Source organism: Vidua macroura, chromosome 27, assembly GCF_024509145.1.
Source record: "Vidua macroura isolate BioBank_ID:100142 chromosome 27, ASM2450914v1, whole genome shotgun sequence".
In the NCBI taxonomy this organism is placed as follows: Eukaryota; Metazoa; Chordata; class Aves; order Passeriformes; family Viduidae; genus Vidua; species Vidua macroura.
The window spans coordinates 6,020,106-6,042,612 of NC_071597.1; the positions used below are offsets into that span (position 1 = coordinate 6,020,106).

Here is a 22,507-nt window from a genome sequence, read left to right on the forward strand (position 1 = left end):
TGCAGCTATGGAGGATGGCACAGACACACAGCTCCTGCTTTGTGGTGCCTCCTGTGCCGCTGTAAGAGCCTCTCTGCATTAATCACAACTTGAGCCTGTCTCTGAGCCCTTCCCATCCCATCACCCTGATGAGGCTCACAGCCTCCTGTTAATGGAAGCCCAGTCTCACCCCAGTGCTGGCATTGCCCCACTGCTGACACCAATGACAGATTCTCCGGGGTGCCTGGGCCATTCCTTCCCCATCAGCCTCGACACCTACTGTCCTTGCTGGGAGGCAAAAAAGCTCCTAATTCAGAGAGCTAAGTGAAACTTTATACTGCCATCTTAGCAGAGAGCCTGGGCTGGCACATGATCACCCAAGCAAACAGCAGAGTGAAAGGGAAGAGTCTAACTGGTGCTGCTTCTGCTGCATCCCTGTCTGTGGTGGGGAGGTGTTGGGGTCCTGCAGTGCCAAAAGCAGAGCTGGTGCAGACCCAAAACTCTTGAGTGGGTCTGAAATATTCCAAGGATTTTGGTTCTGCAATTGTGACCAAGGCAGTAGCTGAGCTGCCTTCAAAGCAGAAGATGCCAGGCCTGGCCTAAGTAGTGACAGTCAGGTCACAAGCCTGTGCCTATCCTCATGCTCTGTTAACCCTTGGATGGGCATTCTCTCTTTCAGATAATGGGTACAGGGAATGCCTCGCGAACGGGAGCTGGGCAGCACGTGTCAACTACTCCCAGTGCCAGGAGATCCTCAGTGAAGAGGTAGGAGCTTGGGAGTCCCTGGGCTCTTGGCAAGAGGGCAAGAGATAGGTGATGGAGTTTTGAAAGGCAACAGCATCCAGGCCAGGAATGGCCTATGGGAGCTGAGGGCTGAGCATGCAGCAGCATTCCAGTGACAAAGTTGCACATGGCAATTATGACCCCTTTGTGATTTGGATTTTTATTCCCCATCAGAAATAAAGCCATGCCTGTTTCCATCCCCATTAAAAATCCAAGAGGATTGCCAAGGTGAGATCCCCAGGGCCTCTGGGTACAGATCAGCCCTGTCACTTTCCTGCAGCTCCCTCCTGACACAGCACTCAGTGAAAACCCCATCCTTCCCTGCTGGCAGTGAAATAAAGGATATATTTAGGAAGCTGAAAAAGATAAAAGAATGGGGATCAAGCCCCTGAGTAAGTCAAGCCACCCCTTGAAGCAGAGGAGGAGATATGAGTTTGTCATTTGCAGTTGATATCAACTCTGGTATTTAAGATGCTGATATCTCTTGCCAGGAATGTTCTTTTCACTCACTTAATTGCTTATTTACTGATTGGATGAGTGCCTAACAGCAGGAGTGATCAATTAATTCAATTATCACTCACACTTTCCTCTGCCCAAATTCATCCTAGCCTCTCAGTTGCCCCCAGGGTAACGGGGGATGAACTGAGATATAAGATTCCAGTGAGCTCAGCTGAGTTCCAGCAGGGTTTCCCCAGAGGAGGGGTTAGAATGTCCCAGCATTGAGCTGTCCTGTAAGCTGCTCTGGTACAAGTGAGATGTGAAACCAGGCTGGTGCCTCTCCTTCCCACATCAGCCCCATCTCCTTCCATTCCCACTGTCCTGTCCCAGGGTGAGCTCCAATGGCTTCCTGAAAAAGGGCCCAGAATTTGAGGTACTGCTGCCAAAGGTGATGTGGCGGAGGAGGTGGGTTTGTGCTAGTACCGGGGCTGCTGTTGACTCTCTGCCCATCTCCCCTACTCCCAGAAGAAGAGCAAGCTGCATTACCACATCGCTGTCATCATCAACTACCTGGGCCACTGTGTTTCACTGGGGGCCCTCCTCGTGGCCTTTGTCCTCTTCATGCGCCTGCGGTGAGTGACAAACCTGCTGCCGTGTTCCTGCAAGGTCATCTCGGGCAGGGGTGGACCCAGCTCCTGTGCTTTGCCATCTACTCTGCCACAGCCACTGCCCTCCAGGCTGGAGGGATCCTGCCTGTGTCAGGATTGTTTTTCTTTTGCTGCTTTTTTAAAGCACCTAGTTACGGAGGCAGAGGGTCCTCCTTGGTGCCTTCCACCTCCTGGTCTTCTTCCTGCCCTCCTCACCCAGGGCATGGTCCCAGCAGGTCACCCTTGGGGTCCCAACAGAGACACTCAGCTCTACAAACAGCACTGTCCCCAGTCCCCCTTCTCTGATGGTGCCTTGTTCCACCTTTCTCCAGGAGCATCCGGTGCCTGAGAAACATCATCCACTGGAACCTGATCACAGCCTTCATCCTACGCAATGCCACGTGGTTCGTGGTGCAGCTCACCATGAACCCAGAGGTGCATGAGAGCAATGTGGTAGGTGCAGCTCTTCCAGGCTGAGCCCAGTCCTGAGCAGTTGGGGTGTGTGAGGACCCTGGAGATCACAGAAACACAAAGTATTTTGGGTCTGAAGGGACCTTGAGGATCATTTAGTTCCAACCCCCCTGCCATGGGACACCTTCACTATCCCAGGTTGCTCCAACTCCCATCCAACCTGGCCTTGGACACTTCCAGGGATGGAGCAGCCACAGCTTCTCTGGGCAACCTGTTCCAAGGCCTCACCACCTTGCCAGGGAAGAATTTGTGCCCTAAACCTACTCTCTTTCAGTTTGAAGTCACTAAAATGTGGCTACAAAAGCAACTTCAGAGAACAAATAGGGCTGGCTGGTGGCTGGCAGGCACCCCATGTGTATGCGAAACACGGGTTTGATTGCTCTGCCAGGGTCTGTGCTGCTCCGTGCATTGCTTGCACCTCTGTGACACAGAGCTTGACAGGCTCCACATCTCCTGACAGGTTTGGTGCCGCTTGGTCACTGCTGCCTACAATTACTTCCATGTCACCAACTTTTTCTGGATGTTCGGCGAGGGTTGCTATCTGCACACGGCCATCGTGCTCACGTACTCCACGGACAAGCTCCGCAAGTGGATGTTCATCTGCATTGGCTGGTGTGAGTGCCAGGCTTCCCCTCACCCAGTGGTCCCCAGGGTTTAATGATGGGTGATGCCCCCTCCAGCCTCTGCTCCAGTTCTTCTTGCACAAAAAGAGCTTCAAAAAGGAGCAGGAGGATGGGATTTGCATGGACACCTCATCTCACTGGGTGGTTTGTGTGTGAGAAATCCTCTGTTATGGTGTGGTTTTGTGGCAACCTTGCACCTCTGAGACTCAGCTGTGTGTTCCCCTGCAGGTATCCCTTTTCCCATCATCGTTGCCTGGGCCATTGGGAAGCTCTACTACGACAATGAGAAGTGAGCCTGATTGCTCTTATCCTCCATTCTTCTTTCTATCCCAAATCCTCAGGGATCAGTTGTGTCAGGAATTCTGTCAGGGAAGAAAAAAAGGATAATATTCTTCCATTCTTTGTTTTATCCCACCTCTCAACTCTCTGCAGCACAAGCCCTGTCCCTGCTTGTTTCTCCTCAAAAGGCAAATGTGATTTTTACGGGGAAAAAGAGATTAAACCAGATTTCCTACAATAAGTTTGCTAAAGGGAGCTGGGATTTAACCAGCAGAGATCTAAATTACCCCCAGCTGAGCCATTTTCACAGGCACCTGCTGATGAAGGTCTTAACAGGTACCTGAGAGTTCATCCCAGAGTGGGAAGTTGAAAGGAGCCCATGGAGATGAATGGCAGCTTGTTCTGTTTTCCAGAGGTAGTTTTCCCTCTGACTGCAGAAGTCCCGTGCTGCTCACACAGGCACTGATTGAACAACCCTGACAAGGTGCTCCCAGGACAGGGATACACCTGAGTGAGCTCCTGCAGGGTTTGCTGAGGACAGAGCTGACCCAGACCTGTGTGTGAGGTTATGGAGAATCATGGAATATCCTGAGCTGGAAGGAACCCACAAGGAACATCCAGTCCAGCCCCTGGCTCTGCACAGACACCCCAACAATCCCACCCTGTGCATCCTTAAGAGCATTGCCCAGAAGCTCCTGGAGCTCTGGCAGCCTCGGGGCTGTAACCATTTCCTGGGGAGCCTGTTCAGTGCCCAAGCACCCTCTGGGGGAAGAACTTTTCCTCCTATCCACCCCAAATTCCCCTATGACACAACCTCAGGCCCTTTCCTTGGGTTCTGCCCCTATCACAGGGAGCAGAGATGGGGGCTGCCCCTGGGGAGGAGCTGGAGCCCCTGATGAAGTCTGAACTCAGTCACCTCTGCCCCAGCTGAACATTACAAATGTCCTCAGTAGCTTCTCATGTGGCCCCTCCAGACTGCTCCCCATCTTCATGTCCCTCCTTTGGATGCTCTCTAATGGCTTCAGATCTTTCTTACATTGTTGCGCCCAAAACTGCCCACAGCATACGAGGTGAGGCAGAACAGAGTGGGGACAGTCACCTCCTTTGTGAGGAGGGTGTCCCTGCTTGTCCTGCAGTAACCAGCTCCCACATCCATATGGGGCCCATAAACACTCCCCACAAGCCCACACACACTTGCTTTTACTGAGCTCCCAGGGAAGCTATTCCACAATGGCTACAGCATTTTGAGCTTTAGTGCTTTCACCTAACAGACAGTGACTTACAGAGACTATGCAAGGACAGGAGTCTATCCAGGTCACTCCCATGTCAGCCTTGTCCCTGACACCGCTGTCCTTGCCTTGCAGGTGCTGGTTTGGGAAGCGAGCAGGTGTTTATACTGACTACATTTACCAAGGCCCCATGATCCTGGTGCTTCTGGTAAGAGCAAAGTGACCTTTTGTGTGCTAAATAGAGTCCTTCTGTGTGCAGGTGGGACACAGCTGCTTCTGTACAGGGTATTGCCCCCTCCTTTAGCTTCACTCTGCTGGGGCTGGTTCTGCTGCCCCACAGCAGCATTGTGCCCAAACTGCCCCTTGCCCTTGAGGGGTGGGCTGCAGAAGGAGCCTGGAAACCTCACTCTGACAGGGGTGTCCTGTCAGCAGACCCAACATGCATCTGTAGGTCCCTCCATCCCTGCCATGGCATGGTTTGGGTGTGGGTGGATGCTTTGCCAAGCATTTGCAGAAGCCTGGGATCCTTGACTCCATTCCCTGATCCTGATTCCACCTCTCTGTTCCTGGTCCCCAGCTGAGTAGCTGTGCTTGATCCAAGGGTCACGTGGATGGGGCTTTGTCTTTTGGGGAGGGGCAAAAAAGAGCAGAGGTGGCAGGTCACAAGCTGGGGGTCCAACCTGTGTTTGCAAGAGGAAAGCCAAAGTTCCAAAACTATTCCTTCCTCCTTGCCCAGTGCTGAGAAAACTCAAGGGAGTAAAAATCACCGGCATGATGGAATGCTCATGCTCCTGCTTCCCATGATCCTGCTTCCCATTTCCCATCCAGGCATGATCCTGCTTCCCATTTCTCAGCCCGTCAGGCAGCCAGGCCACTACTAATTCCTGTCAATTGTGCTCAGCTCCAAAGACTCCTTCCCATTCCCTCATTAGTGATTTGGCAGCCAAGAGAGCGACCGGGCAGACCCTGGATGTGATGACAGCCACTCTCTACCTTAGATTCTTCCTCTCCCTCTGCTTTTTCACCTTCAGCCATTCCTTTAGCACTTTTCCTTCCTTGGCAATCTCCTGGCATGCCCTGCTGCCCTGATCCCCTGACCAAACTCCTAAATCTTATTGTTCAACTGTTTTTACAAAAGGCAGACATCCTCTCATGGTGCATGGAAGGCAGTAGATCAGGTTCAAGAGGAAACATTCCCATTTCCCCAGGCTCCCCCTTCTCCCTGCCATTGCAGAAGAAACAGGAGGAAATACTGAGGGAACAGACGCTAACCAGTGACACTGTTCCTCCCAGATCAACTTCATCTTTCTATTCAACATTGTCCGAATCCTCATGACGAAGCTCCGAGCTTCAACCACGTCAGAGACAATCCAGTACAGGTAAGAGCATGAGCGACCCTGCCAGAAGCCAACCTAGGAACCAGGTTCTCTCATGATTAGTGGGGATGGGACCAGCCCCATTAGCCAGGTAGCAAGGGGATGGGAGCATGGTCAGACACCTAAGAGCACCTCAAATGCTCTTTGGAGGCACATGGTCATTAAATCTGGCCAGGGAGAGCCTTGTGATGTAGAGTGTGGATGGCTGTTTCTGCCTTTGAAGTGAACCTTTGGGATTTGAGTATCTTTGCAAAAGCCTGTTCTAGTGGGACCTGGTGAGCTCTTCAGGCTGGGAGCTGCAAATCCTGGCATGGAGGTGAGAATTAAATCACTGCTTGACAGAAAAGCAAAAGCTGAGGAAGCTGATGAATCGATGCCACCCCAACACCTCCCTGTAAAGAAGACAGTACTCCCACAGCACAAGGCAGGAAGATTTAACCCCTCCTTGCCTGTTGGGGAATATTTTGCAGACAACATAAGAGGTGCATGGTTAGAGCAGCTCTCTAGAGTACCTGGAATAGAAGACACTTTGGGCGTCATCATTGCCTCTGTCTGGATCATTTTGTGGGCAGGAATTGGGGAATCTTGCTGTGTGCCAGGTCAAGAGAAGCTGGTTTGACATGGAGGGTGGCTTTTTCACCTGAGAAAGGAAAAATTCTGGTTCTGTTCTTGGGAAAGCTACACCAGTGAATGTGCTATACTGTAGTTTTCCAGCTCCTGTACTTAGTTCCCTCCAGCTCCTCCATGTCATCAGCCCATTTGTGTCAGGGACCATTCTGTCCTCTAAATCAGAGTTGCAAAACAGGTCCCAGACCCCCTCCCTCCCTGCCCAGCTCAGACCCTCCAGGGATGACCATCTACTGTTGGAATCTGTCCATTAATAGGATTTTTTTAAGCAAAAAGTGATGAATTGGCATTGTTCTTGTCCCCTGATCCAAAAGAATGAGGTGCCAAGCCCCTATCCTTCCCACACTCTCTGTATCAGCACTATGATTTTTCACAAACTGTACTTGTAATCTCATCAAGATATCAAACTAATTACCTGAGATAAGGTTTCCACAAACTCATGTTGAAGGGTGTGAATTATTTTACCCTCCTTAATTCCTTTTTAATTGAGCTGTAGATCAGCCAAGCAATCATTCCGTGCCAGCTCAAGGTCAGGCCTCTGCTCTCCACTGCCCTTTTCAGGGTGGAGAAGCAGAGCAGGGGCCCAGTGCTCAAACCCCCTTGGGAACTGCACTGGAAAACCACCCAACTTGGCTCCATCCTCCCCTAGTCACTGGTTTTCAAGTCCCAGCAGACCAGTCCAAGCCATGCTGGTGCTGGGAGTGGGATGGGCAGAGTCCTTTTGCCCAGGGCTGCACTGTAGCAGCTCAGGTCCCTATTTTCTCCCTAGGAAAGCAGTCAAGGCTACACTGGTGCTGCTGCCCTTGCTGGGGATCACCTACATGCTGTTCTTTGTCAACCCCGGGGAGGCTGAGATCTCCAGGATAGTCTTCATCTACTTCAACTCCTTTCTGGAATCTTTCCAGGTAATGGTCCTCCACACTGGCTTCCATCCCAGTCCTCTCACCAAGGGATGTGGAGGAGCCCATCCTGGCTGATGTCTCATCCCACTTCTGCCCCCTCCCAAAACCAGACACACCCAAACCCCAGAGCTGTTCCAAAGCTCCTGGCTCAGGGGTACCTGTTGGCTGTGATTCTGCTGCTTGTCTCCTTCCAGGGCTTCTTCGTCTCTGTCTTCTACTGCTTCCTGAACAGTGAGGTGAGCACAGTGGGCTGGGTTTTTTTTTTTGTGGGGGCCTACACCCTTCCTTGCAAGCAGACAAGTTCAGCACAAGGCTCTACTGCTGCACAGGGCTTGGAGGGTGCTGGTCCCTAATTCCTCATCTGAAGGTCTTTGGTGATCGGAGTTGCTGCTTCACGTCCAGCCCCAGCTATACCTGCAGCCTCAGATTTTGCCAAGACAGGAATGGCTGCTGTCTGTCTCCTCCTCTGGAGGAGGAAAATCCACTCCCAAGAACAGATGCTCTCATAGTGCACCTGTGTGATTTGGTGCAGCAGAGCCAAGGGTCCTCCCCATTCCAGGGAAATCCTTCCCCAGGGTGAGCCCCATACATATGTGGATTGCACATGGATGAGAATATCTCCCAGGCTCTGACCCAAAACACAAACAGCAGAAAGCAAAGCAGCTGACAGTAGAAGTGAATCCTGGGTCCAGATATTTGGGCCGCTCTTTCCTCTGCCTCCTCCAAATGCTCTTGCACCTTTGCTGACTCAGGAAAGTCTACCCTGCATGAACCTGTTTTGTTAGCAAATCACATATCACTAATCCATTTTTGGCTGGAGGACTGAAGAGAAGGATGGCTGGTGCCTCTGAACAGCCTCTGTGTGATGACCAAATGTCCCTCATTCGTCTCGCCCAGGTACGATCAGCCGTGCGGAAGCGGTGGCACCGGTGGCAGGACAAGCACTCCATCCGTGCCCGCGTGGCAAGGGCCATGTCCATCCCCACCTCCCCGACCCGTGTCAGCTTCCACAGCATCAAGCAATCCACGGCTGTCTGAGCCGGGAGCAAGAGGCCGCACCGGGAGCCGACGTCCCCACTGGGACGTGGGGAGCCCCTGAGAGCGGGGCACAGCACAAGACCAGGTCCTCCCAGGACCAGCCCCGCAAGGAGAGCACAAACTCACTTGGTCATGGGACACCTGCACAGCTCCTGCCCCATGTGCTGGGCAGACCTGAAGGACAGGACAGCTGAGATGCTGCTTTGCCATCTCCCTGGCAGCTGTGTGACCTACTGGCATGGCAGAAAGAGCCAGAAGGACCTGGAGAGGTTGCAGCAGCTTTCTGCCAGCTCCATCCTGGGCATGATGTCTCGGGGTTTGGGCATGATTTATCAGGTTTGTCTGCTTTGAGGTGACAGGAAACCAGGTCATTGCTGGGAGAGCTTATGGGGCTGATTCCCTGGGAAGCTGGGTCAGCCTTCCAGTGGGCACATGCTAGAATGTTGCTGGTATGGGGGGACCCTCTAGAGAAGCCAAAGTCCTATGTGTTGGAAGGGGATGGATAGAGAGCCCTGGAGTGACTGTAGACATTGTTTCACGTGGCTATGTTTTTGTAGCGCTGGGGTTGAGTTGTTCCCCTGTCACTTGCTCTGTCTCCTGGTGTCCTGTAACTGCTGCTTGGTCTGACTAGGTCATTTCTCATCTAGACACCAAAGGTGGGGTAAAGCAGTGGGGTGGGAGAGGAGAGGTAACTCCCTCTCCCATGGGGATGCATCCTAGGGGCTCTGAACAGCCACACAGAGTTGGCTTGATCTGGAGGGAAACACAGGAATTAGTTAAATTCTCTGGTTCAGCCCAGATGGATCCACAGGTCTCTGCAAAGCTCTGGACCTCAGGCTGACTCCATGTCCCTGCTCAGAGGGTGGAAAGGTGAGGGAGCCCTTCAGTGGAGTGGTGGCTGAAGGCCCCAAAGGTAGGTACTGCAGGGACAGGCCCTGGCTCTGCCCCCTCCTGCTTGCCCTGCTTTTACCTGGGCAGGTGGGCCCAGTGCCAAAGCTGCTCCTTGCTCTTGTGCAGGGGATGGCACCAAACCATCCCCACACTGGGGTTAAGTGCCTTGGAGGAGCAGCAGCCTCCTTTCCTCCTTTCCCTCTCTTCCTATCGCCCTCCCCATTCTGGGCACTCCAGACTGTCCCCAGTTCCCCCTCTCTCATTGCCCTCTTCCATGTGGTCACCAAAAGCAGCTGAGCAGAGAAGTGGATTTGCCTTGACCTCTTTGGAGCCACCTTTTCCTTGTCCCATACAAGGTCTGGGGATGCCCAGGCAGGAGACAGATTACAGCAGCTTTATGGGCTGTCTGCCCTCTGCATCCCAGGGATTTTGCCACTGGGGCCATACAGGGTCTGATGTGAGCCCCTTCACGCTTCTGTGCCTCAGTTTTCCCACTATAAAGAACAGGCATAAATGTTTCCTGCCCTGGGGAGATTTAAGCATCTTTGAAATTGCAGTATTTTGTGATTTCCTCAGGATATACCACCAGAAAGGAATAAAATCTTGCATCTTTTTATTTAAAGAGAAGCATAGGGGAAAAAACTCTGGGTTCTTTCTTCAAACATTTGCGAAATTCAGTCATTTGGAGCAAATTCCTCCCACTTCCCTCCCATTTTGATTTTCTACCTGCATGTCTACAGTGCAGCAAAACTGGAGATAACCCATTGACTCCAATAATCTGCTGGGAATAGCAACAGTTCCCAGTATGACACAGTGACCACAACAAGGACCATACCCTGCACATAGGGCACATTTCAGTCTTTGTTCAAGTTCAGCCACTGCCAACAGTCCCAAAAACTGCCCCTTCAAAATATGGATGTGAAAAAGACCCCTTGAGTTATGCAATGGGAAAAGGGGCAGCTTCCAGCTCTATGGACACTTTCTGCTGGTGCCCTACAAGGAGTAGATTTGCTTCTTCTGTGTCTTGGTTTCTCTGTTGGGTGCTTTGTCAGGAGCTAATAATGATCTGCTGGCAATGGAGAAGGGGCAATGTCCCAGAGAGCTTTTTTCCTCATTCCTGCAAGTGATGTTGCCAAAAAATGACGTGCTACATGTTCCATTTGGACTTTTCTAAAGTGGGGTCCTTTGGTGGAAAGAAGCTGGAAACTGAAAAACCAAAGAAAGAAACCCGAACAGGAGCATCTGTGTTCACATCACTGTTTTTCCCTTCTCCTCTTGGTGGTCTGCTCCAACTGATGTGACTTTGCTTTCCATAGCTGGAGTGTGTATTCTCAGTCTTGTTTGATTAAAAATACTTCAATTCCTCTTACAAGGACTTTTGGAGCATGTTTATCTTTTGGAAAAGACAACCCTGGCATGGGCCCTCCCCAGTTTCCATGGGATCATCCTCACACTGCAGTGGGCTCAGCATCCCACTGGTCCAGAGGCTTTTTTGTCTCCTTTCTACCCCAACTCCATGTGTCCAGAGCATGGAGGTGGCTCTCCACAAAGGTATCTACACCATCTCATCCAAGAGAATTCCACACGGGTTTTCCAGACAAGTACCATCAGGGATGGAGAAATTCCTCCAGGTTTTCCCCCTTGCCAGGTGAGCTAATACAGAATAAAAATGTAATGTGCTTCACAGCAGGAGGGAGGGCCAATTAAACTCAACTTTCATTTCATACATCAATGTTTACAAGTGAAATTCAGACACAAACAGATTTCTGGTCAAGCTCTTCTGATGCAGAATTAATTTGTTCATCACACAGAGCCTTGGAGAGCACTGTAATTTAGTAAGCACCATGCACATGAATAATAATTATGGGTTCCTGCTGATTGTGTGATTGTATTTAAACTTACCAAGTAACTCTGAGATTAATGACCTGCCAATCCAGTGCTCTTGACAAGGCTGAAGCCTCTTGGGATCTTCCTGTGTTAACCCTTTATGTTATCCTGGTACCTTTCAGGGCTGGGAAAAGCAAAACAGGAGTCCAAGGATGGGATCTCGTGGTGCCATGGGATACCCCAGTGGGATGATGCACAGGAGCTTCTCCAACACACTGAGATGGATTTTTATTTAGCTTGTTTATTTGGTTGGCACATTAAACCCACCATGAAGGTTGTCACCAGTCCTGGAGTCACTTCCCACCCTCAGCCCCACCACCTGGGATCAAAGTTTGGATGCCCTGAGATATAACCCCAGCAAACCAAGGGCCAGGGTGGAGAAAACCTGCCCTCCAGAGCCTGAATGGAGGCAGAGAGAAGCTCATGAAGCTAATCCCCTGTGGAGGATCTGTGTCTTCATTCCACCTTCCAACTAGGCTGCCCTTTGCTAATATCCCCACTGCCAGAGCCAGGACCTCCCAGTTCCATGGCACGTAAATGGGTTTATGGCTGGTATTTAAAGCAAAGCGGGACTGTCATTCCCCTTCCTCAAACAACACAGATCTGTCTGGTGGCCCACAGCTTTGGGCCATTTCTGAATGTTGAACCCTGCTGTACCTTCCCAGGCAGGTAAGGACTCTGGAACGGGTGGGAGGTTGGGAAGGAGAGGAAATCTTGTGGCAGTTTTACAGTCCAGTGGGTTCAGTGTGGCTTTCATAACTGTCCACCCCAAGATGCCTCTCATCTGTGATGTGTTGTCCTTTGAGCACTGCTAAACTCCCAAATAAATATTTAATCCTTTAATTCCAATGCCCCCTCCTTCACTGCTCTCTCCAGCACGAACCTCATGCTGGTATTTATCACCACAGTTGCAGTTAAATGGCTCTCAGACACACATGGTGGTGGTAGGAGACAGGCAGCTCTGCCACCCTCATGAACATTTCAAAGAGACATATTTTTCCAATTTGGAGGAAAACTAAAGATCAGAGACACAAGTGATTCCATGGGAGAGCTCATGTGCTCAGCCACGGAGAGAAGGATGCTTGAGGAGCCCCTGGGCTGTACTGAAGGCAGCAGAGGTGTATGATCACACAGCCTGCTGAATTGGCACCTGCACAGAGCAGGGATGGGTTAATCCCACAACCAGGAATTCGTGGGCTCACCCACAGCAGAGTCCATCCTCCCAGCTGGCTCCCTCATCCAGAGGGATGTGCACCAAGGACTGTCCAGGTTTTCCAGGTTTGCTTGGAAAAAGTTGCAGTCCCCAACCACCTGCTCCTAGGAGAGCCTCTGCAAGCACTGTGGCTGAGATCCCTGGCCCTGCCCTCCTCCCTGTCAGGCAAAATTTTCCATGGGAAAGTTATTTCTAGGCTGCTGAAATCTGTTTCTGAGCCTTCTGCTATTGTGGAAACTGAGGTACAGATTTGCTATGGATTTTGGGAAATATTGGACTCTGCTGGCTGAGCACCATCCTGACAGACACCTCTGCTGTAGAGCATCCTTTAGCCCCAGAGCATCCTCCATCCAGGTCTGAGACCTGTTTCAGGAGACACCAGCATGAAGCGGACTTGGGACCCTCCTCAGCAGCCTAGAGCCTCCTTCTGCCCCAAGGAAATGTCCACAGCACACCACCATGAGCCAGCCAACACCACCAAACATGATTGCTGTTTGTTCTGAGCTTCCACTTCCAGCCAGCTGGCTGATGTATCCAGGTGGCCTGCCAGACCCTAATTTTTGGTGCAGCAGGAGAAGGGTCACAACTTCCCTCACTGAGCACTGTGCCCACAGGGCCAGTACCCAGTGGGCCCAATGCAGATGCTTGAGATCCAGATGTCCATGTGCTCTCCTGGTCCTTGGCTGCTTCATTTTCTGCCTCCCCATTTTTCATAGAGGCAAATCACCAAGGACCTGTCCCTGCCTGCCCTTCTCAGCACATGGTATTGGTGACATGGCTGTCAAAGCCCAGCCAGCAAAAAGTCTTTGGGGTTTGCGCGCTGAGTGTGGCTGACCTCCTAACATGAGGTGTCAGAGCCCCTGGCTCAGTCCCAAAGGATCTTCTCTGACTGCCAGGGACTATTAATATCTCTCTCCTTCCAGAAGGATGTCAGCTTTGTTGGGGATGAAACCAGCCTTTGCAAGAGCACGTGATCCAGTGATGTTGCAACCAGTAGGGTCTCCAGACCTGTGCTTGCAGCTCTGGGCATGCCAGGTGATGTCTTGGAGGGTGGATAAGGCTCTTCCTGCAGTGGGATGGCTGGAGAGTCCCAAGGAGCTGGTGGCTCTGAAGAATTCTGTGGGGATGTGAAATATGGGGCAAAAAGGTTAGCCCTGGGTTAAGCACTTCCAGCAATCCCAATAGCAGAGCAACAATTATTGGCACAGCAGAAGCCCGAGACCTGGAGAAACACAGACAGGGGAAATTGCAGCCTAAGAATGAAACACACAAGCACAGAAGCAGGATCTTAGTACAAGTCACGAAAAAGCAGTGTGACTGTGCTAGCTAGTTCAAAAGGAAAATAGGATGAAGGAAAAGCCTTGGACTATAGGCAAGAATAATTGCATCCTGATTGGAGTTTGAGTGACACTCCATCAGTAACCCAAGCCAGAGTAATAGAAATGCTCATGTTTCTGATTAAAATTATTTGGATGGCTAAAGGGAGCTATATTTTAATGCATTGATGTGGTTAAGGTGTATTTAAAGGCTGCACATTGAATAATAATAAATAAGCACATGAAGTAGACTTTTTTTTTTCCCTCTGGGGAATGTTCTGCCTCATTTGCATGGAGGGAGTGCTTTCCATGCAGGGAGTGCTGTGTCCAGCTCTGGAGACGCCAAGAAAGAAAGGACATGGAACCTTCTGCAGTGATTCCAGAGGAGGCCATAGAGATGCTCCTCTACTCTGGAGACACGCAAGAAGAGCTGGGGTTGTTCAGCTGGGGAAGGCTCCAGGGAGGCCTTAGAGCTCCCTCAGGTGCCCAAAGGGGCTCCAAGAGAGCTGGAGAGGGACTTTGGACAAGGGCCTGGAGTACCAGGAAAAGGGGAATGGCTTTCCACTGCCAGAATTGAAGTTTGACACATAAATCACAAACTGGATCAAAGTGTATCTCACCCACATCTGAAGCAGTCCCACTGCTTCCACCCAGGACCAGGTGTTCCCAACACAACTGAGTCCACCTGGATGCTGGTCCCCAGCTCCTTATCAAAACTTTCATCAGCTTCCTTATTTCTTTGGTCAGGAGGGTTCTAACTCCTTTTCTCCTTGTTGTTAGCCCTTGCACACAAACCCAACCTTAAAAGTGATAACCCCCACATATTTTAATTCAGATCAGCTTACAAAGGCTCCATTCACCTCTTTTGACCCCCAGGGTAAAACTTTCAGTCTTAAATAATTAATTCTGCTTGGTTGGGTTTGTTTTTTCCAAAGGAGATACATTTCCTGCTGCTAAATTTCCCACCTGTGTGTAATTCCCAAGTTTTTACATTTCTTTTTCCAAAAGCAGTGCGCCCACACATAATGTGATAGCAAGGAACAAAATCTGGCTCAGTCCCCTGGAGATTTTCTCCTACAGAAGTTGCAACTCGGGCATGGTACACCTAAATTGTGTGGAGAGCTTTGAAGGCCCTGGCATAGCCTAAATCGTCACAAATCCCAACCTGGCAAAACAAGGCACAAGTCAAGCACTGCTGGAGAGGAGGAAGTGTGGAGCCAGTGCTATGGCAAACAAGGGAAATCTATGCAAAATGGGAAGCAATTAAAAGAGAATTAACCAGGCTGCAGAAGGAGAAAATTGCTTCTTTCAAACCATCTTGATTGGGCTGCAAAGGCCCAGAGCTCCCATGGTTTATCACCAGCATGAATAGATGAAAAGGTTGTTAATCAGGATTGTCAGAAGCTCTCCCAAAACCAAACATCCTCACAGGAGCGAGGGCTGGCAGGGAACTTTGATGTTCCACAGCTTCCTCTGCTCAAGCCTCACCCATGAATGCACTGGTCAGAAGAGGCCAGTGGCTTGTTGGTCTTTCCAGAAAAGGGCTGGGGATTTCACACTGGTGGTTGGGAAGGTGATGTTTCTGGTGGAGCTGGATGGAAATGGACCCTCCACAGCCTGTCCCCATCCCACACAGCCCTTCTCCTTCCCTGACATCCTGAAAGGCCAACTGTGAGAAAATGCTACTCACATTCAGAAATTTAGAAAGGTTTATTAAACCTTATCAAAAATACAACAGAAGACTGAATAGAGAAAATATTACGGCACCGGGAGCAAAGGATTTTTCCCACCATGTGCTCAACCACACAATGGAGGTTTCGATTTTTAACCCTTTTGCCCCTCCCAAACTTCTGTCTATTGACCCCTTCTTCGCTGTCCAGTGGTGGAGTTTACTTCCTTAAATCTTCATTGGAGGTCAGATGTCGCCACAGTGACAAGCCGACCCTCTCAGATGTCCCAACCCTGGCTGTCCCTTGGTAACAACGCAAGGGGGTAAAGCATAACTATAAATCTATAAAACTTTTCTTAACCTATAAACATGATATTTGTCTGTTAATTGTGAGAGTCAATCATTGCATTACTCATCTATCACACCAACAGTGTTGGTGCTGTGGGGAAGAGTTTGCCAATACTGCGAAAGCCAAGCTGTGACATGAGCTGATATCTTTCCAAGATGGGATGGGGCCCAGGGTATGGCTGGGAGTGGGAAGACGTGATTCCTTTCCTTGTCCACCCTCATTCCCCTGGCAGTGACCACATGGACAGTCACAAGGAGAATACAAGGCTTAGAAAAGGACCTGTGTCCAGCCGAGGTCAGATTTGGTCCTCCAACCACCTAAAAGGATAAACCCCAGCTCTGCATCCTGCAGCTCTGGGAAGAAGTTGGGACACCCCTCATCAGCTCCCTGAAAGAGCTCTCGGCATTTGAAACAAGAACAGAGGGTGGGAAATTGCTTTCTATTGCAGCTAAAGTAAATAAGGAGAGGGTTGGAGTGCACAGCCAGGGATGCACATAGAAATCAGCCTGTCCAGTGCTTGGAGAGGGGACTACCGGGTGTCTCCTTTCACCAAGCTCAGATAAACCCGAAACAGGCACCATGTGGTGCTCAGCAGCTGAGCTGCAGCTGCCTCGGTGCCAATTACATACTTTTGCTAATGTCACCGTGCTAATTGCATTAATGGGACACTAATCACACACCTAACAGATATAAACAGGAGCTAATTGCTCTACAGTGACACCGTGCTCCATGCAGAGCTGTCCATGCCTGCAAAGAGCAGCTGTTCCTGCACGCATCCTGCTGCTCCCAGGAACGTTCACTTGGCAGCCACAGGGCCTTCCTAGTGCCCGAGCCACAGCACTGGCTGAGCAGTGGTGGACACAGAGTGGCACGCAGCTGAGACATGGGTTAGGAATTAGAGGGGTGATGATTAGAAATAGATATTTAGGTGAAATATTGTTTAATATTTGCTGCATTTTACTGTGCTAACTGCCTGTAAAGGGAAGACAGGAGGTATGTGGTGGACAGGGTATACGTGCAAGAGCAACATGAAAGAATGCAGGGATGTGTGATAAGGGAAGGATGTTCATCAAAACAGGACAAAGTTACAAGGCTACCAAGATAACAAAGCTCCTCCGGACCCCCGAACCAGATCAAACCAACCTCATGGTTTGGACTGTGACCACAGGAGTAAGTCTGCACAAGAAGACAGGGTGAGAAGGTCAACTCTGATGAAGACTACTTACTTCATCCCCCTGTGACCCCCCCAAGGACCCCCAAGACAACCACCAGAGACAAGCAGGCAGGCACAAGGGACTGATAAGATCATTAACATACAAGCAGGACATGGTGGCACCAGGAAATGAATATGCATAAATGTACTGCAAAACCTAATGTATATGTGATATTTTAGAGGATAAAAAGGAACACTGAGAACAGGTAGATGCACATGCCTTTGTGGAGGTATCCCGTATGCGTCTGGCTGAAAATGCATACCTACTTTATAACTCATTTTGTCTTTGAGTTTTAGAGTCTTTCCGTGTATCATGGCCATATCTGCTTCTAAACCTCAGCAGGAATAGCCCCTTCAAGATTAATCTGATTCTTTCTGAGGCAAATTAAGCCTCTTGTATGGTGGGGAGGTGCGTTCAGGTGGCAGAGGCATCTGACTGTATGTCCAGATCACCCATGGTGAAGAGGTCTAACAATATCCATCAGGGGGGTCTTGCCCTTCTCCTGGGCTACCCTGGGTATGACTAAAGGCTGTGGGTCCACCCTAGGGACACACAGTATGCCTGGCAAGTGGGTAGGAAATGGGTTATTCCTGCCTGGAAGGAGCAAGCAAGAGCTGCAGAAGGCACTGACCCTGCTAAGGGGCTGGTCAGGTACTGCATGGACTGTTTTTGCACTGTGTTCCTATTTCTCATGGCTGCCCCCAAGCTCCCTGCACTTCACAGCCACTTGCTAATACCCATCCCTCAGGCTCCCCCAGCTCCCTGCCTCTGGCATATGGAAACTGAGCTGGAATTTCTCATGGCCTCAACCACAGCTCCTCTTCCCAAGGGGTATCACAGCCCGGTGCTAAAGCAGGAAGGACATGCAGGTGCCTTCCCGCAGGCTCTGTGGCCTACTGCTCCTTGATGGAGGGTAGTTAATGCCTCTTGACTTGCTCGTGTGAAAAACGCCAATCACTTGGTTTTTAAAATTTTTAAAGTTTAATAATAATAAAATGGTTATAAAAATAGTAATACAATTAGAGTAATCAAAATTTAGAGTTAGGACAATTACAAGACAATGAAAAGCAAAGAATTACGGACGTCCGGATGCTCTCGGGCACTTAAGCCACGACAAGCATGCCTTGTGAACAAAGGAATAACCTTAAAAGCAATAGCCTGTTGCATATACAAAACACTTCATGATTATGCATATATTTTATTTAAAACAAGAACTTCGTCTGGTACTTGTCAAAAAGTTTCTGTTAATTCCCAGGTGCCTTTGAGTCTAAGTCAGGCTTGAAAAAGTTCGTTTCTGTTGATAAGGAAAGCCATAAATTCCTCTCCTCTGGAAAATTTAGGGGTTTCTGTAATTGTTATCTTTGTGCGAAGAATTCCTTGATTATCTCATCTCTTTCTTCAGATAGTTAAAAAGTATAGTTTCTATTTTAACATTGTGTTATAATCTAAAAATACATTCAACACACAACTTGAGAGAATTAATACAGCATAACTTCCCAACATTACACATATAATATTCATTGTAACTATTGCGAAAAGCCAATCATAAAATATGCATTTTTCACACTCGTGTGACAAACTACAGCGGCAGTGGCACAGCAAGGGCAGCAGAGCAGGAGCAGGATGCAGCTGGGTGTCCTGCCTTCAAAATCCAGCCTCAAGCAGTTCAGTCACCTTCGCAGGGTTTGGGATGAGTTTAAACCTGTTTTCCTAACTATAGCACTGGCACTAACAAGGGGCAGGTCACTCAGGGGCTGTCTCTTGTTACAGCCCATCAAAGCAGAGCAGTCCTCGAAATACCCTTAAATCTGCCCCTGACGCTGTTCAGGACCATAGTCTTCGAGAAAGTAAAATATGTCTGGGAAGGAGGCAAAAACTGGATTTAGATGTAAAGTTTTTCAGTTAATTGGAGAGCCTGTTTAGTAGGTCGGCTAAAGTCTTCTGGAGGCAAAGGTGCACTGAGGGAGGGACTGGACAAAACACTTCCCTGGGCATGTGGCACAATAAAGGTTGGGATGTATTATAACAAACAATGAACAAGAGGCCGATAATCATCTGTGCCACTGGAAATGAAAGACACATTGTTCTTTGCAGCCGTCCCCCGGCAGAGCCTGAGCCAGCAGCTCTGCACCACGGCGGGCAGAGCTGCAAAGCAACTGCGGAGAAAATCCCGGCTGGCCTCTCCCCGCACTCGGAGAGGACGATTACTCAGCGTGAGAGGAATCTTAATGGCACAGGAGGCAGCTGCGGCAGCGTTTATCACCTCAGCAGTCCCTCACGGGCAGCACAGGGCTGGAAGTGCAGGAAGGGGCGCGGGCAGTGCTCTCAGGGCACAGAGGGTGCAGTGCCAGTGGCTCTCCTCATTGCAATGCTCAGGGCATGAAGTGTCATGGACTCCTGAAAACGAGAGACGACACCACTTTCCCAGTTTTTGCTGCAAAAAGATGGTGTAGTGACACACTGATTTGGCAAATTTGGCCACAGAAGCCACAGTCTAGAGTTACCCAGCTGCACAAGTCAAAAACATACTTGGGATTCAAGTGGTGGAGGAGGAAGTCATAGAATCCGAGAACACCAGAATGGTATTGGGTTGGAAGGGACCACCCGGTTCCATACCCCTGCCATGGGAAAGGACACCATGGGTTGGGGTTTAGGATTTCTTCCTTTTGTTTTCTCGGGGAATCTTCTCCCATTTTTGTTGCTAAGAAACAATAATGATCGGTACTTAAGAGAGACAAAAGAAGTAACTACGGAGAAGGGCAGCAGTGCGGCTGGCTTTACTGTTGGGGCTGAGGAGTTTCTCTCGGAAGGGCAAAGTTATCGAGAATTGGGCTGGGGAGAAAGGGGCTAGGCACAGCTCCTAGGCATCCTGTGCTCTCGGCATTCAGAGGGGAGAGAGGCTGCGGTGGCTGTGGGGAGAGTTCGTTATCACTGCGGGGTTCCGTCTCCTGCTGCCTTTCTTCTACCGTGAGCAGCGGCCGTGTCGTGTCACCTCACCAAACAGAGGACCCTTCGCCATCTGCTGGAGTGCCTCAGGGGAAACCCCGGGATCCCTGAGCCCCTTTCCCGTCCAAGGGAGCCTCTCTCTGCCATGTTCGGGAACAGGGTTACCACTGCCCAGCCCTTCCGTTGCTTTGCTACTGCTCCGGGCTTTTGCTGCACTATAGACCCGCACGCCCTGGGACATTCCTCTCGCGGTTCCAGCTACACCTGCAGAGTTTCTGATACATCTCGTCTACCACCCCGGGATGTTTGCTCATTTCTGCCGTTCCATCTCGCTGCTGCCGAGGGTCCTGCTGGGGCACCAGGATCGGCTGTCCCTGGGAGGTTTGTTGTCTTGAGGCGATTTTATGACAATACTGTATTCCCCTATCATCTGCTTTATGCCCTGTAGCTTTAAGCTAGGTCTGGAAGAGGGAGGGAGCTGAGGGAATTTTTCGGCACAGTTTGTGTTCAAGCTCTCATACTCCCCCGTGCTCGGCCTTGCAGCAGAGAGGGAGTTACATTCTTTGCCTTTAGCTAGCTTCTTCTTGTTAGCTGAGGCAAGGTATTTTCCTGGACTGCATACTGCAATCCTCCGGTGACTTCTGTGGCTTCTTCTGGAACTGTTCAGCTTAGCTCCGGTCCGAAAACCAGACCATAGGTGGGAGCGTTGTGGGAAATAGTAAAGGTAAGAATACTTCCAGAAAGCTATAAAAGCAGGTCTTAGATACAGAAAGAACAGAAAACTTAGAGCTAGCTGCAGCTGCAAAGTCTGAAAGTAGAAAAGTTACAATAGTATAGCAAGCAAGGACATGAAACAATAGCTTGAATTTTAGGCTTGGCTAAGATAGACCTTAACACTGCAGAAAAATATGCTTAGCAAGATAGTAGAAGGTTTTAAGTTTAATAATGGAGTATTGTTAATAGAAAGCAAACAAGAAAGCATTGCGTGAAGCAAGTATATGTGTGCTTTTAGTGATTGGCTAGAACAACTGTCTGTAAGCTTTAGCAATATGCTATTGGCTAGAAAGTTTTTAAAATGCTCTGTAACAAAGAAATCTTCGGCTATTGCTGGCAGGACGTGAGCTTTTGCCATCTTCCAATTGTCTCAACAATGTAATGAGGCTGATACTGCAATTGTTATAGATAGATAATGAGATGATTGGCTCTCCCAATTAAGGGATGAATATTGTGTTAATATTAAGAGAAGCTTTATTGATGTATAGTTATGTTATTGTAGTTTAAATGTCCTCTTGTTCTCCCCATAGTTCTCTTTCCTTCTCCCTCTCTGTATTGTTGCCATCAGGCAGCCTGTGTTATCTAAGACAGGCTAAGAAAGAAGGCAGGTACATATGTCCCTTTCTTGGGGAAGTTGGGAAGAGAAAAGCTTGTTGCTGGGGGGCACGGCATGACAACATCTGACCCTCCAATCAAGTTGAAAGCAGTCTCCACCAATAAACAGCAAAGAGCTGACTTACAGACTTTGGAGGGGCCAGGGCTGGCTGATGCAATCGCCCAGGGTATAAAAGGTGAAGCATCCATCTTGAAGACAAGTCAGCCACATGGTAGGCAGCCATGAGGGCAGCTTCCAGGCCTGTTTTTCCTTATTTAGTCCTTTTGTTGTATTTTTCTTAAGGTTTAATAAACCCTTTACATTTTTTAAGTGAGCAGTCATTTCTCACAAAACGGGGACTCGTTCGGGATCAATACCTCGTCTCTGTGGCTGCAGGAGATCTCGAAGGAGAAGTGTGCTCTGCTGCAAGTTCAGCAGCTCCGTTGGGTTCTCCTGCGACCATCGGTGATTGCAGGTCAGCACCGGGAACAATAGAGGACTAAATAATGAAAAAGAAAAAGGGGAAGAAGAAAAGTAAAAAAAAAAAAAAAAAACAAACCCTGAAAACTGTAAATCCAGAGGATTGTGAGTATTTGAGTGTATGTATGCTTGAAGTAGGAGTGGGTTAATTTCGGGAATGTGCTTGGGATAGACATGGAACTTAAAATATCCTCATAATCATTTTGGCCAAATTTTTCATCTGTAATCTAAGTGTACAAAAGCCAGCTCCAGGCAAGTCATACACGGGACCTACTCTGGGAATCCACTGGAGCTTAAGGACAAGTGGGTGGTTAGGCATTTTAAGGCGGGATGCATAGAAGATGAATGCAGGGATCCCGTAGAAGGCGAGGACCCTGTGGCTGGCAGAATGCATGTGATAGATATTAGAATTATGGAGACCCACGAGCATCTGGAAACATCAGGTTGAGGGTCACCAGATTTAGAGGGTGTTAGAGTGATGGCAAAAATCGTCATTCAGTGGAGAAGGTGCTTGTGTCGAAGTGAGTAGTCACAGCAGCTTTCCCAATACATGGGCGGCAAGGGGGAGGGGGGTGAAGAGAGGCTGCACGATGGCCTCACGTGGAGCAGCGGCACACTCAGTGTGGTGAGCTTCTGGTGCACCATCAGCGCGATAACTTCCAAAGCTTGCCAGCCGAGGTGTGCGAGGGAGTGCCACTGCTAATGGTGGTGACTGAAGAGTACCACGCACCTGGCCGCAGTGACTTGGTGGCGCCAAGTGGTAGAGTCCAGCAGACTCAGC

At 49.6% G+C, this 22,507-nt stretch overlaps 1 protein-coding gene across 4 annotated transcripts in view; it reads left to right on the top strand.

The window, feature by feature from the left end:
* The window catches only part of LOC128819931 (corticotropin-releasing factor receptor 1), a 30,667-nt gene extending 19,702 nt beyond the window's left edge, over window positions 1–10,965 (top strand). Inside the window, exons 3-13 of one of the 4 annotated variants that reach the window (XM_054000364.1) lie at window positions 659–744; window positions 1,591–1,633; window positions 1,726–1,832; window positions 2,180–2,300; window positions 2,779–2,932; window positions 3,170–3,230; window positions 4,585–4,657; window positions 5,743–5,828; window positions 7,222–7,357; window positions 7,549–7,590; window positions 8,252–10,952. In XM_054000364.1, coding sequence (XP_053856339.1) covers window positions 659–744; window positions 1,591–1,633; window positions 1,726–1,832; window positions 2,180–2,300; window positions 2,779–2,932; window positions 3,170–3,230; window positions 4,585–4,657; window positions 5,743–5,828; window positions 7,222–7,357; window positions 7,549–7,590; window positions 8,252–8,392 — 1,050 coding nt within the window. In that variant the 3' untranslated portion in view covers window positions 8,393–10,952. Of the gene's footprint in view, window positions 1–658; window positions 745–949; window positions 991–1,590; window positions 1,634–1,725; window positions 1,833–2,179; window positions 2,301–2,778; window positions 2,933–3,169; window positions 3,231–4,584; window positions 4,658–5,742; window positions 5,829–7,221; window positions 7,358–7,548; window positions 7,591–8,251 lie in introns of those variants that run through there. The other 3 variants (XM_054000363.1, XM_054000362.1, XM_054000365.1) reach the window with 3 other exon arrangements.
* The last annotated feature ends 11,542 nt before the right edge of the window (window positions 10,966–22,507 follow it).